General features: G+C 31.3%; 1 protein-coding gene and 1 pseudogene across 11 annotated transcripts in view; one reads left to right on the forward strand and one right to left on the reverse strand.

Annotated features, from left to right (window-relative positions):
• SNTG1 (syntrophin gamma 1) overlaps nt 1-17,863 on the reverse strand; it is a 746,957-nt gene that overhangs the window by 26,325 nt on the left and 702,769 nt on the right. For 10 of the 11 annotated variants that reach the window (XM_036232861.1, XM_036232854.1, XM_036232853.1 and 7 more), the window contains one exon: nt 7,375-7,702. In XM_036232861.1, coding sequence (XP_036088754.1) covers nt 7,517-7,702 — 186 coding nt within the window. In that variant the 3' untranslated portion in view covers nt 7,375-7,516. Of the gene's footprint in view, nt 1-7,374; nt 7,703-17,863 lie in introns of those variants that run through there. The other variant, XM_036232864.1, reaches the window with a different exon arrangement.
• LOC118612323 lies at nt 2,186-2,304 on the forward strand (annotated as a pseudogene).

Below are 17,863 nucleotides of genomic sequence, written 5' to 3' on the forward strand. Positions count from 1 at the left end.
TACATTGCAGTTTTTCTTAGACAACTCTTGGGGGTCTGTGGGCCCAGGTGGCAGTAATTGGCCGCAATGAGCTCTGAGAATTTTGTGGAGTAGCCCCAGGCTCAGTACTGATGTCGAATTTAACTCATTCCATTGAACACCACTTGCCTCATGCTAGTGCTCCCCTGCTTCAGCCAACTCCCTCTACACCTCGTCCATTCAAGAATTTTTCAGCAACTGAGCCTTATAGACAGCTGCCAAGCAGAGGTAAGCTTATGGGTTCCCTGGGGCTTTTGCTGAGCTGCCATGAACTCAATACAAGTGATGGCCAGCCTCGATTCATAGTATGGCCTCTCGACGCATCTCCAGGTCCAACACAGACAGTGCAGATCATTTTGTAGCTCCTAATAGGTATCCTAGACCAGTCACAGGCAGAAGCTGACCTTGGCCTGCAGAGGAGTCCCTTCCAAGAGGCTCCAGAACCAGCACACTCTGTGGCCAGCTTCAAACCACAAAAGAACACTACCAGATTAGCCCCACAAGTGGTACAATCGAAAGGTGATCTCTGCAGGCATTGGGGTGAATTCTGAACAGTGGGATCAGCCCCCTCACAGCAGCTTGTAAGTTCTGGTTGTTGATAATCCTCATAGCCAGAAAGCCTGAGGATCAATCCCACCCAATGATGTGCCAATAGCAATTGAGACTCAACTAGAACAGGAAGGCACACATAACCCACACAAGGGATACTCCTGGACCATCTAGTTCAGGTGACCAGGAAAATTGCACCCCAGACACCACAGGATATCTATTATATAACGTCACCCTGACAGGACTGGGAAACATAGCAGATCTGATTAACACATAGAAACAAACACAGGCAGCAAAAATGAGGAAAGAAAAAAAAGTTCCAATTTAAAGAATGGGATAAAACTCCAGAGAAAGAACTAAAAAATGGAGGCAAGCAACCTACCAGAAACAGAGTTCAAATTACTGGTTATAAGGATACTTGAGGAACTTGGTAGAAACTTAAAAAAAGAGATAGCAAGCTTTAAAAAAGTACATAAAATCCATAAAAAATAACCAGTCACAAATGAAAAATACAATAACTGAAATTAAGAATATACTAGAAGTAACCAACAGAAAATTAAATGAAGTAGAGGATCAAATCATCAATTTGGAAGACAAGATAGCAGACAACACCCAATTGGAACAACACAAATAAAAATAAATGAATGAATGAATGAATGAAAATAATATGAAGATAGTTTAAGGAATTTCTGGGACAACATCAAGTATAATAACATTCACATCATAAGCATACCAGAAGAAATTAGAGAGCAAGTATTTGAGAACCTATTTGAAGAAATAATGACAGCAAAATTTCTGAATGTGATGAAGGAAATAGACATAGAAGTTAAGGAAGTGTAGAGAGTTTCAAACAAGATAAACCTAATGAGGCCTACATCATGACACAACATAATTAAAATGCCAAAGTTTAAAGACAAATTGAGAATATTAAACGTAGCAAGAGAAAAGTAGTTAGTTACCAGAAGGGAGCCCCCATAAGACTGTCAGTTGACTTCTTAACAGAAATTTTGCCGGCAAGAAGGGATTGTCAGGAAATATTTAAAGTGATAAAAAGCAAGTAAAGAGATAGAAAAAAGATACTTAATGCAAATAAAGATAAAAGAAAAACTAAGGCAGCAATACTTATATTAGACAAAATAGACTAAAAAACCCAATGCTATAAGAAACAAAGAGACATTTCATATTGATAAAGGGATGAATCCTATATTAGAATATAACCCATGTAAACATTTAAGCACCCAAAGTAGGTCCACTTAAGTACATTAAGCAAATATTAACCAACATAAAGGGAGAAACTAAAGGTGATGCACTCATAATAGGAGACTTTAACACCATGTGTATATCAAGGAATAGATTCTCCGGACAGAAAATCAATAAGGAAACAGAAGCCTTTAATGACACATTAGATCAGATGGATTAATTGATATTTTTAGAGCATTTCACCCTAAGACAGCAGAATATACACTCTTTTCAAGTGCACATAGATCATTTTCCAAGATAACAACATGTTAGGCCATAAAACAAATTTCAATAAATTTAAAAGTATTGAAATCACACCAAGCTTCTTCTCTGATCATAATGGTGTGAAACTGGAAATTAATTGCAAGAAAAAAAGTGAGTCTATGGCTATGCCATCCTGAACAAGCCTGATCCCGTTTGATCTCAGAAGCTAAGCAGAATTTAGCCTGGTTAGTACTTTGATGGGAGATGACCTAGGAAGACCAAGTGCTGTAGGCATAAAAAGTAAAAAATAAGGGATTGTAAACTGGCAAGGTCCTTGCAATCTGTGAGGTCAACCAAGGGTTACTTCATCTGAAAAAAGAAAAAGTGAAAAACATACACACAAAGAGGCTAGCTAACATGCTTAAATGAATTAACGATTAGATCAAGGAAGAAATCAAAAGATATTCTGAGGCAAATGAAATTTAAAACAGAACTACCCAAAAGCAGGCCTAAAAGGGAAATTCAAAGTAATACAGGCTTACTTTAAGAAACAAGAAAATCTCAAATAAATGATCTAACCCTACACTTAAAAGAACTAGTAGAAAAATAGCAAAAATTAAAAAAAATGCTCAAAATGAGTGTAAGGAAGGAAATAATAAAAATGAGAACAGAACTAAATAAAATAGAGTCTAAAATAAAAAAAAATAACGATAAAATAAACAGTAACCAAGAGCTGGCTCTTTGAAAAGAAAACTGATAATCTTTTAGCCAGATTCATCAAGAGAAAAAGAGAGAGGACCCAAATAAATAAAATTGGAAATAAAAGGGGAGAAGTGACAACTGACACTATAAAAATACAAAGGATTATAAAAAAATACTACCAAAAATTATATGTCAGCAATTGGACAATCTGGAAAAAATAGATAAATTTTTAGAAACATACAATCTTCCAAAACTGAATTAAGAAGAAACAGAAAATCTGAACAGGCCAACTACAACTAATAAAATTGAATCATCTACCAAAAAAACTCCCCACAAACAAAAGTCCTGAACCAAGTGGCTTCACAGATGAATGTTACCAAACATCTTAAAAATAATCAACACCTATTCTTCTTAAACTATTTCAAAAAATTAAAAGGTGGTAAGGCTCTTAAGCTCATTTTACGAGGCTATTATTACCCCAATTTCAAAGCCAGACAAAGACGTGGAAAAAAAATTATCGGTCAATACCTCTAATAAATACAGATGCAAAAACCCTCAACAAAATATTTGCAAACAGAATTCAGCAATACATTTAAAAGATTATACACCATGTTGAAGTGAGATTTATTCCTGGGATGCAAGGTTGTTTCAATATCTGCAAATCAATTAATGTGATATACCTCATAAACAAAATGAAAATAAAAATCATATAATCATATCAATAGATGCAGAAAAGGTATCTGACAAAATCCAGCATCCATTTCTGAGTGGAAATAGAGGAAACATACTTCAACATAATAACAGCAAACTCACAGCTAAAGTCATACTCCATAAAATCATTTTTCTTACAATCAAGGACAAGATAAGAATGTCTACTTTCATCACTTCTATTTAGCATAGTATTGGAAGTCCTAGTCACAGCAGACAAGATAAAGAAATAAAAGGCATTGAAATTGAAAAGGAAGAAGTAAAACTGTCATTATTTGCAGATGACATGATACTATACAGAGAGAACCCTAAAGATTCCATCAAAAAAATTTAGGATTGATAAATGAATTCAACAAAGTTACAGGTTACAAAATTAATATTCAGCAGTCAGTCGCACTTCTATATGCCAATAAATTATCAAAAATAGATATTAAGAAAGCAACCTCATTTGCATTTGCATTAAAACAGTAAAATACCTAGGAATAAAGTTAATCAAAGAGGTATAAGAAAGAAATTGAAAAAGCTATAAGTGAAATTAGTTAGGAAGATTACTTCATAAATTATATAAATGTCTAACAACTAAGCTGTACACTTGAAATTTACATAAAATAATATTGAATGTCAACTGTAGTTGTAAAATTTTAAAAAAGAGAGGAAAAGATGAAGAAGAGTAAGAGATTCAAATTTCCAGGTATAAAACAAATAATTCATGGGGACATAATATACACTATAGGGAATATAGTCACTAATATTGTGATAGCATACAGTGTCAGGTGGTTACTGAATTTATCATGGTGATCACTCCTTTAGGTACGTAAATGTTGAATAACTGATGTACAGAAACAAATTCATAGATGCTAATATAACATTGTACATTAGCTATATTTTAATAAACATCTTTAAAATTTTTTTAAAGTTATAAGGAAGAGAAAATAAAAGAAAGTATAAATAAAACCAAGATAAAAAAAAACAACAAAACGAAATAATAGTTAATTTGAATAAACAATTTAGCATGTAGTTACACATGATAAATGCTAAATATTTCTACTGATCATCTAACATGCTTCATAATATGGACTTTCATAGTCCATTATATTATGACTACCTGGTTAATTTGTTTGCCTAACTGAAAAAAAAGTTAAGGGAATGACTAAATAATAATGCAAGAAAATATTAACTAAAATAGAGAAAGTTATTACTTGCCCTTTGCTAGGCAATCATCAGACTAGGCCTTAGCAAAACTACGTTGTAAAGCATATTCTTTGAGTTTAAAAGTTCTTGATATAGTGGAGAAAGCATGCTAATGAATAATTACCAGGAAGGATAGACATCAGTGTTATGGTATATAGAAATTTAGAGGAGTTATATAATATATAGGAGAAGGTCCTGTCCCTGCGTTGGAGACAGGGATTCGTGGCAAACTTCCCACATTGAAATTTTAAAAACTAATATAAATGAACAGGACACAGAAAATGCCCATGGCACTTGCTAAATGACACAAACTTGGGCTATGATTATAAACTTTAATTGCTTAAAAGTGGCAAGGATAGTAAGATTATTCAAGTTAAATAGTCATCTTTACTAATTTCTAATAATAATAGAGGCTATTTTTTAACACTCCCTTAGTCATTATGCTAATTTTTTTAAAAAATGAAATCTGTCTTTAGTGATTTACTGAGGGTCTTATATATGTCAGGCAGTGAGGATATTTATTTTTTATACTTTCCCTGCAGGGTAGCTATTGTAATTTGGTAGTAAAAGCCCCAGGTAATATAGCTAAAAAATGGTAAAAATGATGTTTTAACTTGAGCCAATCTAATTCTAATTTTCTTTCCACTCTTGCCTACTCCCTCATTTAAAAATAGTAATATTCTAATAAATAAAATGTTTAACCCTCTAATGACATCAACTTCAACCATCAGCCATCCTTATGATACATGGGGTCATGTAAGTCCAGTAATGTGATACAAGCTGGCTGGCAATCTCTCTGCTTTCCTCCTATGATGATATTTTTGATTATTGCTCACAGTTGCAGCTATAACAGTTATAAAATAGCAATTATACTTGTTTTAATTCTTATACAATTTCTGTGATGTCAGCAAAGGTGATACGTACTAGTATGGCTAAACAATTCTGTAGAACCAGCTACCATTCCGATTGGTTAGTGTTATTTGATGTTATTAAATAGTGTCCATATTTATCATGGTATATTCAATGTTACCCATGGAAGTATTATTATCTGTCATCTTACAGAAGGAGACAGGGACTTTAAAGAACTTCAATAACTCTATTTAAGAACTTCAATATTCTCATTTTTCAGCCTGCTCTACTATTCAAAAATTGTTGCCGGTAAGTTCAGGAAACTAGCTCTTAAACTAGCTCTTAATGAATAAATGTATAAAATATTCCTTAAAACACTATGATAAGAATAAGTAATATTTAGAAGCTAATGGGTAACTAATAACTAGTAAAGTCAAAGTAATTAGCCACATATAATGGACTTACCTTACTACACTAAACTGAAGTCTAAATACTATACTAAGTACTCATTTCATTGCATTTATCTTTTTTGCTTCTGTTGTCAACTAAGGATTTGCTAGCACATTGAAGAACATTAGAAGAGAAATAACTTATCAAATGTTATGCCACTGTCAGCAACTAGTAGTTGAGGTTCCATATTAGCCAGAATATAGAACTGACAATATTAACATCATTCACCAATATTGGTATATGAAAGATTAAGAAATCTATCAAAAGGTAAGAATTACAAATTTTAGACAATAGTAATTCATTTTTTTATAGTAACTCTAAGAATCAGTTCAATGAACAGTGTTACTGGCTGGCACAAAGCAAATGATCAATCAATGTTAATCAGAGAGGAAAAGAGAAAAAGCTATAGGAAGAGATGAACGGAAGGCAGCTCCAAGGATGGTTCTATATTTAGGGAAGAAGCAATGATGTAACATAGATTTGAAAATTATGCGGCAAGTTTAATAAAGTGAGTAGATGAAGTTTCCAAGATATATGTCTAAACTGATGAGAGATAAATACAAGGCAAGACCATGTGTTAACAATGAAGCTTTACAGATATGTAGTAGGAAAGGAGCCAGCAAAAGGACCCACAGTTATGGTTCTCTCTTCAAACAATCTACTGACTAGGAAGGGGTAGAAAGATTGGTCCAAAGACAACCATAAGACACAAATGGGTTATTCTCAGAGAGATTCAGACAGAAGGCTAATGAAAAAAGTTAAGAGAAAATCATGAACAAATATATAAGGCAAAAAGGAAATATCTTGTTAAAAGATGAATGAGAGCACTAGAATATCAGATAGCGTCATTCCTTGAAAGGCTTTGACTGTCAAGCTAATGCTATTACATTCTAAATTTAATAGGCACTGGAATGTAACAGGTTGTGGTAATTTTAATCCATAGTTGAAAATTAAATCTGGGTTTTCATTTCCCTATAATTAATTTTTCACTTTGGTATTTGTTATTTTTCCTTTTTTTCTAGACTGAAATACTAGGTTCATAATTAATTCTAACCCAAATATTGTTATTGTGAATTCCATAGTAGGGTAGTGGAAATAATTCAGGCTTTGAATATTGAAAACTATATGTATTTATAAAAATAAAAGTAGTAAATCTTTCTGATGAGTTCAAAAAGCATAGTTAATATATTTTAGAATACTGAACATTTTTATCAAGCAAAGAAAAAATCATTTATTTAACACATAATAACATGAGAAAAACATAAATTATTTAAAAATAATTTTCTTTAGGGATTTCTATTCATATCCAAAAATGACATAAATAGTGATAAGATTGAGTCAGATTTTATAAGTATTAAAATTATTATTTAGAATGTGAAATCACCAATATAGTGACTATTTTAGTTCCCAGAATGTCATTTTAACATGATATAAATACAGTTCATAAGGAATTAAAACTAAGAAATGCAATTAGCTGTAATTTATTTTGTTATACATTTTAGTGAAAATCAGCCAGTAAAATCCCTAAGTAAATTTATTCTTCTGCCCATCAGGGACATTCTAGGTAAACATAAAAAGAATGTGTTCTTTTTCTATTTTAGTTCTCCTAGATTTTTTCCCCTTTGCTTCTTAACAGTATTAATGTAGTTAGAGGTGGTTTATCTGATAAACTTAGGTTTACCTTTGCTTCTATCTGTTTAGTATCTGGATTCTGAAACAAAAATTTGATTTTGCTCTTGCCATCATCTGAAGAACCTTTAAGCTGAGAAAATTTGTACCTCCAAAGTACAGCCTAAAGGAAAAAAAAAGAAATATGTGCAAGTCAGTACAATTAATACCTGCTTTAAAACCAAGATACAGTTCTAGCTTGTGAGAAAAGTTAATTATATTAAGTTAGTACCATATCCCAATATTAAAAATAAATTAAAATAAATTTATCAAAGGCTAAAATTTATTACTCAATATATATTTAATTTCTAGATAAGTTTTGTACCCATGAAATAATTATTTCAAAAGTATACATACAAATAAATTGGAACATTTTGTTTTATTTTATCATGAAACAAAGCAAGCTATCTTAAAGCATATGTCTAGAAAGCAAATAAGCAAAAAAACACCTATTTGTTCCTTGTTTTCCATCACTAGAAGTAATAAGATAATTTATTTTTTTAAATTTTTTAAAATTAAATTTATCAGGGTGAAATTGGATAATAAAATTATGTATGCTTTAACTGTACAATGCTATCAAACTTCATATGTATACTGCAGTATGTGTTAAATTTCCTTTTGTTGCCATATATTTGACCTGCTTTATTCTTTTTTTTTCAATTACAGTTGGCATTCAATAATAGTTTCGGTTGTGCAGCATAGTTTTTAGAGATCTATATAATTCACAAAAGGTTCACCCCACTAAATCTAGTACTCCTTAAATATTTATTTATTATATACTTATTGCATATTATATATTTATTGCATATTACATATTACATATACATATTTTTATATTTCACATATTTATTACATCGCTTTCTTATGCTACAATTCATATCTCATGTCTATTTTGTAACTATCCATTTGTACTTCTTAATCTCTTTGCCCTTTTCCACCATCCCCCCAAGCTTACTCCCATCTAGTAGCCCTTAAAATCTTCTCTGTATCTATGAGTTTATTTTCATTCTTGTTGTTGTTGTTTATTTTGTTATTTAGATTTCACATGTACGTGAAATCATGTGATATCTGTCTTTATCTGACTTACTCATTCAGCACAATACCCTTTAGGTCAATCTTGCAATATCATTTCTTATTCCTTCTTTTTGGTCTGTGTGCGTCTTTTAATCTGAAATCAGTCACTTATAGGTGGCATATATAGGGGGCTTGTTTTCTTGTCCATTCAACCACCTTATATTTTGGTTGGAGCACTTAATTCATTTCCATTTGAGCTACTTGTTGATAGGAATGTAGTTATTACTATTCTTTGTTACTGTTTTTAATATATATTTTTTTCTTCTTAAAAAAGTCCCTTCAACATTTCCTGTAACATTGGCTTGGCATTGATAAATCCCTTTAGCTTATTTTTGTCTGAGAAGCTCTTTATCTGTTCTTCTACTCTAAATGATAGTTTTCCTCGATAAAGTATCCTTGGTTGTAGATGCTGGGTTTTCATCACATTAAATATTTTGTGCCAAGCCCTTCTGTCCTGAATAGTTTCTTTTGAGGAATCAGCTGTCAGTCTTATGGGTGTTCCTTTGTAGATAACAAATTGCTTTTTTTTGCTGCTTTTAAGATTCTCATTTGCTGTTCCCTGTGCAGCTGACCAAGCACTGGTGCTCAGAGTGAGCAAGTCCATCACCATAAAAATCTGGTTGCAGACTTAGCCCCTTCAAGATGTGTCTGCAGCTGCTGGCTGCTGCTGCCGCAGCTTCTATCTCGCTCACCCAAATGGGACTGGGCAGCCTCACATCATCGCCCCCTCTTACCTCCAACTGTTACAGGGCGATTTCTCATTTTTCTCCCTAGTTATAGTACTTCTATTCTTCTAGATCCCAGGAGATTCTGCTTGCTCTTGCTCCATGTTTCCATCACAATTTTGATTTAGTCACAAGAAGGATGAACAGAGTCTCTATCTTCAATGCAACTTTTTCTTCCCCTAACCCTCTCTATTCTTATCCATCTTCCCTTTCCTCACATTCTCTCTAGTAACCACTAATCCACCATCCATGTCCATGAGTCTCTGTTTGTCACGATTATTTGTTGCTTTCAGTTTTATATCCCACATGTCAATTAAAGCATATGGTTCTCAACTTTTTCTGTCTGACTTATTTTGTTTACCATGATAATCTTAAGATCTATCCATGCAAATGGCAGTGCTTTGTCTTATGGCTGAGTAATATTCCATTGTATAAGTGTATCACATCTTCTTTATCCAATCCACTATCAAAAGGCACTTTGGTTGTTCCCATGTCTTGGCCACTGTGAATAATGCTGTTATGAACATCAGAGTGCATATATCTTTATGGATAAATGTTTTCACATTTTTTTAGGTAGATATCCAGAAGGATTACTGGGTCATGTGGTAATTCTGTTCTTAGTGTCTGAGAAAACTCCATACTGTTTTTCATAGTGGTTATACCAATTTACATTTCTACCAGCAATATATGGGGACTCTTTTACCCCCACAACCTCTCCAACACTTGCTATTACGTGTGTTGTTGATTATAGCCTTTCTAACAGTTGTGAGGTAGTATTTCATTGTGGCTTGACTTATATTTCTCTAATAGCTAGTAATAGCCTGTTGGCCATTTGCATGTTTTCTTGGGAGAAGTGTTTGTTCAGGTACTCTGAACTTTTCTGATTAGTTTGTTTGTTTTCTTGTTAATAAAGTGATTTGAAATTGCTAATTCAGTAGAACTTTCTCATTAAGGTCAAATTGATAACCTGTATCTTTGTCAAGGTAAAAGTCATTCTGAGTAAATAACTATGACAAAACATTACAAATTGCCCTCATGAGATTGTACTAGAATATTTTATAGATCTAGCCCTATCACACTATAATCTCAATTCATAGGATTATCTGACTAAAATTATCTTCCGATATTGCAGCAGCATGTTTAGATAGTATAAAATTTTTCATAAGAACCAAAATACTAATCAAAATGTTACCATGCTCTCATTATTAGACTATATAGTCTAATATATCGATATTTTAAGGAATTAATGATTTTGCTATTTTATTATAATTTTTAAAGTGTGAATTTTAAATTAACATTTATTTTTAATGTATATATTTTAACATCATATTTTTAAAGGATTTTTATTGTTGTAATACATATATAATATGAAATTTCCCTTGTTAGCCATTTTTAATTGTACAATGCAGTGGCATTAATTAATTCACACTATCTGTTCCAAAACTTTTTATCACCTCAAACAGAAACTCTATAATTATTAAGTAATAACTCCTACTTCATTCTTCCCACAGAACAGATAAAACATGACCCAACAGTATGCTGTCTACAAGAGGCTAACTTTATATCTAAAGAAAGATTTATATAGGTATAAAGAAAAATGATGTAAAAAGATATTCTATTCAAATGTTACCAGAAGAGAGCTGGGTGGCTAAGCTAATGCAAGGAAAGTAGATTTTAAGTCACTTTTATAAGAGATAAAGATGAGCATTACATATGGATAAGAGGATTAATTTAAAAATAAAATATACCAATTATAAATGTATATACAGCAAACATCAGAGCCCCCAAATATGTTAACCAAACATAGAATTGAAGTGTTATGACTTTGTTACATTAACATTTGTTAAGTGCAGTGCAAGGTGCTGGTTGGTGAGCTTTGGTCCAACAACAGACCACAAGAGATCATGAAGTACAAAATGTAATTACTCATAGGTCCTGGACGAAGGACACAGCATACCCGAGAAGCCACATGAGGAGGTCAAGGCAGAATATAGACAGTAAGGGAGACAGGATCTTGGGCACATGATTTTATTAGGGTCCCTTGGTGGAGGGCTTTTGCGTTTCAGGGCTAGGGCCGAACTGGTGGAATCAAACCCAAAGAGCAAGGTTTGGTAAGTCCCAAACCTTAGATGGGGGTCTCAGTTAAGTGGTGCACAAGGCATACAATTGCTGGGAGACAGTGAAGACTTGATCACAGAGTTGTTTGAGGAAGTCATATGAAGAATTTGCATATGTTTGTAACTATAACTGCTGTTACTGCTATCTAGAGCATTTAGTTGGTGAAGGGGTTGGTGTCAGTTTAAGATTTTTTCACGCCATTTGGCCAAATAGAAACGATGCCAGGGCAGCAATACCATAGAGTAGCTTAGCTAAACTCTTGACAGGGAAAGAGAAATAGACTATTCTATAATAAAAGTAGGAAGATTCAATACTTCACTCTTAAAATGAAAAGAACAATCAGATAGAAGACCAATAAGGAAATATAGAACTTGAACAAGACTTTTACCAACTCTAACAGACATACACATAACACTCCAACAGAACACTCCATCCAAAAAGAAAAATACACACATTTTTCTCAAACACATGTGGAACATTTTCTAAATAGACCATATGTAGGGAGATGAAACTAGCAGCAATAAATTTTTTTAAAATTGAAATCATGGAAAGTATTAAATACTTGAATGAATAACACAGTAATAAGTAATGGAATTAATATTTAAAAGCATTCTTTATTCACATAGCTTTAAGTTTAAGTGAATTATTGAATCATGTTAAGACCACCTAACAAAGTTTAATAAAAACACAAACTCTGCTATAATTATGTATCTTAAATAGAAAACTCTTAGATATATATACTGGGATTATTGACAAAAACTACACAGGCTTATTTCACTTTTATAAAATCTTGGATCAACATAGTCATGAGAAGTTCATTAGACAAATTTCGATAAGGCACAATCTACAAAATACATAACTCAAATCATCAAGGACAGACAGACTGACAAAAAAACTGAGAAATTGTCACAGTCAAGTAGAGCCTAAGAAGACACAATGAATAAATATAATGTGGCATCCTGGATGGAATCTTGTACCAGAAAAAGATATTAGATTAAAACTAAAGAAATTTGAATGTAGGATGAACTCTGGATAATAATAATATCCCAATGTTGGTTCATTAATTATGACAATATACCATATTACTGTGAGATATTAATAATAGAGCAAACTGTGTGAGGAGGTATGAGAACTCTCTGTACTCTCTTCTCAATTTTTCCTTAAATTATATATATATATATAAAAAAATTTTGACTTCTCAGTGAGGCTCCAACTTCATGATCTCTTGTCGTCCGTTGTTGGACCAAAGCTCACCAACCAGCACCTTGCACTGCACTTAACAAATGTTAATGTAACAAAGTCATAACACTTCAATTCTATGTTTGGTTAACATATTTGGGGGCTCTGATGTTTGCTGTATATACATTTATAATTGGTATATTTTATTTTTAAATTAATCCTCTTATCCATATGTAATGCTCATCTTTATCTCTTATAAAAGTGACTTAAAATCTACTTTCCTTGCATTAGCTTAGCCACCCAGCTCTCTTCTGGTAACATTTGAATAGAATATCTTTTTACATCATTTTTCTTTATACCTATATAAATCTTTCTTTAGATATAAAGTTAGCCTCTTGTAGACAGCATACTGTTGGGTCATGTTTTATCTGTTCTGTGGGAAGAATGAAGTGGGAGTTATTACTTAATAATTATAGAGTTTCTGTTTGAGGTGATAAAAAGTTTTGGAACAGATAGTGTGAATTAATTAATGCCACTGCATTGTACAATTAAAAATGGCTAACAAGGGAAATTTCATATTATATATGTATTACAACAATAAAAATCCTTTAAAAATATGATGTTAACAAAATATATACATTAAAAATAAATGTTAATTTAAAATTCACACTTTAAAAATTATAATAAAATAGCAAAATCATTAATTCCTTAAAATATCGATATCAAATAATGAGGCATAATGAATTTCTATAAAATGTCACTCAATTTCTATCTACATATTCACCAAACATTTATAAATGGCTACTACATATTAAGCATTTTGCTAGATATTTAGATAAAGACATTGTCAAAATCATGATGATATTAATCTCTATATAAATAAATGCCTTTGCTTTTTTTCTATGAGACTGCAACTTATAGAGAAGCAATGTTAAATTATTACAAATTTTTAAAATATTTTCTTTAAATCTATTTTTATACAGCATCCTTTATCAAAATTATATGGGAAAATTAACTTTCTGAAAAAAAACAACAGTAAAGTACTTTACCTCAAACTTTCTCTAAATAAAATCTCGTTTTAAAAAGTGAAATAATTTAAACAGTCTAAATTATAAGGAAACTATAATTATTATGTGAATGAATTTTTTTAAAGGGGGAGTTCTAGACTTAGGAGCAAAATAATTATGTACTCATTATGTACAATTAATATATAATAAGCAAAATTTTTAAAAAGGCAAAAAATGTGGCATATAGCAGAAGATATGGTAAAGTAAAGAAATATCTTAAATCCCTAATAAATAAAAAGGCCAAAAATCTTAGAAATTATTCAAAGCAATGGAAAAATTATTATTTTTAATAAATATGAGAGCATATTTACTCTCACTAGAAATTTAAAAACATGGTAATATTAATTAACTTAGCTTTATCCAAACATTAAATTAGTAAAGATCACTGAAAATTAAAATAAATAAAACTAAAAAGGTTATATTGAAACAGCTATTTGCATAAAATGCAGGTGACTGTATAAAATACTTTAGGACATTAATTTTAATATATATTTTAAGACTTAAATATGATATTAGTTGATCTGGAATTTCAATTTTAAAAAATTAGCTATAAGGAAATAACAATATATAAAAAGTAAAGGAAAGCATTAAACACCTTGTTATTAATAAACATCCAAAAATAGAAATTCTGAATATTTTGCATTAAGATAACCCTCATGAGAATCATGTATTTACATAAAAACATGCAATTAATATAATGATAAAGGGAACATAAGGAAATAAAATTAAGTGAGATAAAATGAAGGAGTTTGTAAAAGGTTGGAGGGAAAATGTCTTCCAAAATATATTATCATATATTGTTGTTCTGACATTAACTTACTATTTGGTTTTAGACAAAAAAAAAAAAACAACAACAACAAAAACAAAACAAAACAAAACAAAACAAAACACCCCACCGTTTTGTCTGGCTTATCTTAGATGTTAAAGTAAAAGTTTACAAATTCTCAAATTATTATCATAAATTTAAATATTTCATATGTAGTCATAATATCATAAAACGAAATTTTGCTATTTTAACGATGTGACATTTCAAGAAGTAAAACAGGCCTCGAAATTGGCTTACTTCAAGAACTGTTAAGCAATCTTATTTCTTTTGCCAGTATTTTGTTTTTAAGATTGCGATGAACATTATGATTGCAATAAACATTATGGCAACTCTGTTAAGAATATTAAAGCTGAAAAAGATGAGTAGACACCACTGTTTTTTATAACATGCTATTTATATTGCTGTGGATGAGTTCAATTGTAGGATTCCTATAGCAGCTCTGAGGTAGACCCATACAGGATAGTGTTGGGTGAGATGTGCATGGGGAGTGGGGTTTGTATGGTTATTTCATAGACATTGAGCAAGGTACTAGCGAAGAATGATAGAGGCAGATTTTCTTTGCCTCAAGAGCTTTTCAATGAGGGCAGAAAGGAAACCAATATGTAGTAAAGTGTTCTATTTAAAATACATGTAGAATTTTGTTGGAAAAATGAGTTTGTATGATGCTACACTAAAGCTTAGAATAAATATGTAACTTCTTTGTTTTCATTTTTTTAAATTCTGGCATAGTTGATATACAACAGTATAGTTTCTAATTACATACATGGAATGAGATTAGGAGGATTTTAAAGACCAGAAACCCCTTGTTCTTGATCACCTATTTTTGGTGCCTTCTTGACCATAAGCTGGCCTAAATTCCATTAACAGTAAATTATGATATTTCCTTATTATAATGCATATATTTCAGGAAAGCTAATTCATTTTTTTAATGTACTGAAATAAACACAAATGCTGATCATAGAGCTATAAGTATTAAAATATAAGCCAAACTTTATATCCTATTCATAAGCCACATGACTTTGGAAAGATTCTTCATTGATTTGAGCCTAGTATATTCTAGTATAAATCAACTCACAAATATGTCCACATACAGAGCAGTCTGTTCTGTGTACCTAAGGTAGGACAAAAATGGCTAAGCTTTGTTCACAGATGGACAGATTTATCATGTTAAAGTGTGAGTGGACAAGATGTAGATTTGTTAATGAGCATCTTCATGTATCAGGCTTTGTATTGGGTGGCCAACATTTACATCATACCAGAATATTCTCCTGGTCAGCACAAATGGAACATGTAGAGTCCTTACTGATAAAATTAAGTGCATTTGGACAAAGGGTGCTAAAGACAGCTTGTTTCTTCAGGTCTCTTGTGGTGAGGTGAGACGTATTTAACATTTCTGTGTCCTTGAACCTGTTTGTGTACCAACTTGCTTATTGAAACCTGTCCCCAGCATCTGCATAGAGTGAAGTTGTTAGGAAGACTGTCAAACTGTCAGTAGGAGACAGGGGAAGTTATAGGTGGTATGTACAAGAAAGATGCACAAGAAACAAAGGACAAGCGGAAGTTCTGTAGGGTTTATAAACAGCAATCTGAATACTTTTATGTCAGAGGTCTTGATTATTATATGATTAAGCTAAAAACTATTTCATAGTCTGGTATATTTTAAATTTTGCATTGCATTCTTTCAATAAGTTAAAAATGAAAGTAAGTGAATAATAAAAACCTAACTGAAGATTCTAATATTTTAAAAAGTTGATAATGGGTATATAATTGAACAAAATCTATTTTTATGTTTACCCATTTACCATGGTAACCATAATGTCACTAATCACATAAAAGTGAAATGGCACAAATTAGAAGATATGTGAAATATTAGTAGTTATGTTTTTAAATGTGTCCAAAGAGTTGTTGTAATATATTAGATACATAAATATATTTACAAATTATTCTTTAAGCACACATTTTTATTTAGATCAAATGACTTCCCTTTAAAACAAACCTGGTTATTCTGAACTTAAAGTTTTTCTCATTCAGGTATCATAGTGAAGCTATTGATATTAATTAATCTGCCTCCATTAGCAGAAAAACTTCATAATTAAACGGTCCAATTTTTCTAATGTTGTTTCAATTAGAAAAATTGTTAACTCTAATAACTTCTTTAATTTAATTTGTGAAATCAAAATAAAGTTTTAGCAATTTTATTTAATCAAAATAAAAAAATCTCTACTGTTGTAAATACTATCATAACTTCAGTTAAAACTTCAGCATTAGATAAGTTATTTGTAATTGCCATGGTTATATGGATATATACTATATATCACATATATAGAGCATGGTGTTGTGGTAAAATAAATATTTTCCTAAATTAAGAAATGTATGTAGCTAAAGTATACTTGGATTGGTTTTTGTGAATACTCCATTCATAATTGCATCTTAACGAGCTCTAATACTCTACTAAATGTTGTACCCAAAATAATTACCCTGCTTATTAAAGCTTAGATAATTAATATAAATGTCTTAGTTTTTCTTTACTATGCTTAAATGTATGTTCATATTTTAGGGATAATAGCCTTTTAAATATAACATTTGAACAGAACTATTTTATAGGTCCACCAATATTACAAAACCAATTTATTATCTAATAAATAATTATTTATTATCATATTGTGAATAGTGAATTGCATTTTACCCCATTTATTGACTACAGAGGGCCTGATATTCAACTAGAATTACAAAGAACTCAGATTAGAGAAGGTCTTACTCTCATCTCTTTTCCAGAGATCTGACACCTTTACTTAATGATCAATAATTATAAATGCACAATGTCTCTCACTTGGTACCTTTTTTTGTTTGTGATTATCCCTACTATATCTGTGATATCCTCCAAAACCAGGTCCCATTCTACTTCTGATATCGAATATAAAAAAAGGTAGTTAACTTAGACCATTTAAAGTACAAGGCAAATGTTAAATATAAGTGATGTAATAAAGGCCTTAGGTGAGGTACAAGTAAAAACATGAATCCATTTTTTTAATTAGCATAATATCTTGCTCTCTCGTTCTCTCTTCCCCTCCACCTTGACACACACACACACACACACACACACACACACACACACACACACACACACAGTCTTTTATATTTCTACAAAAAACAAAGCTCTTTCATGCTTCTGGCTTAACAGTTTCTGTTCCCTCTACTTAAAACTTCTTCCCCTAACTAATTTCATAGTTGTCCCATTCTCTCCATTTTTTTAGGCCCTACTAGAAATATCAATGTCTCAGACAGCCTTTTCCTGT

The sequence above is a fragment of the Rousettus aegyptiacus genome, unplaced genomic scaffold (genome assembly GCF_014176215.1).
Source record: "Rousettus aegyptiacus isolate mRouAeg1 unplaced genomic scaffold, mRouAeg1.p scaffold_m13_p_15, whole genome shotgun sequence".
Taxonomy (NCBI): Eukaryota; Metazoa; Chordata; class Mammalia; order Chiroptera; family Pteropodidae; genus Rousettus; species Rousettus aegyptiacus.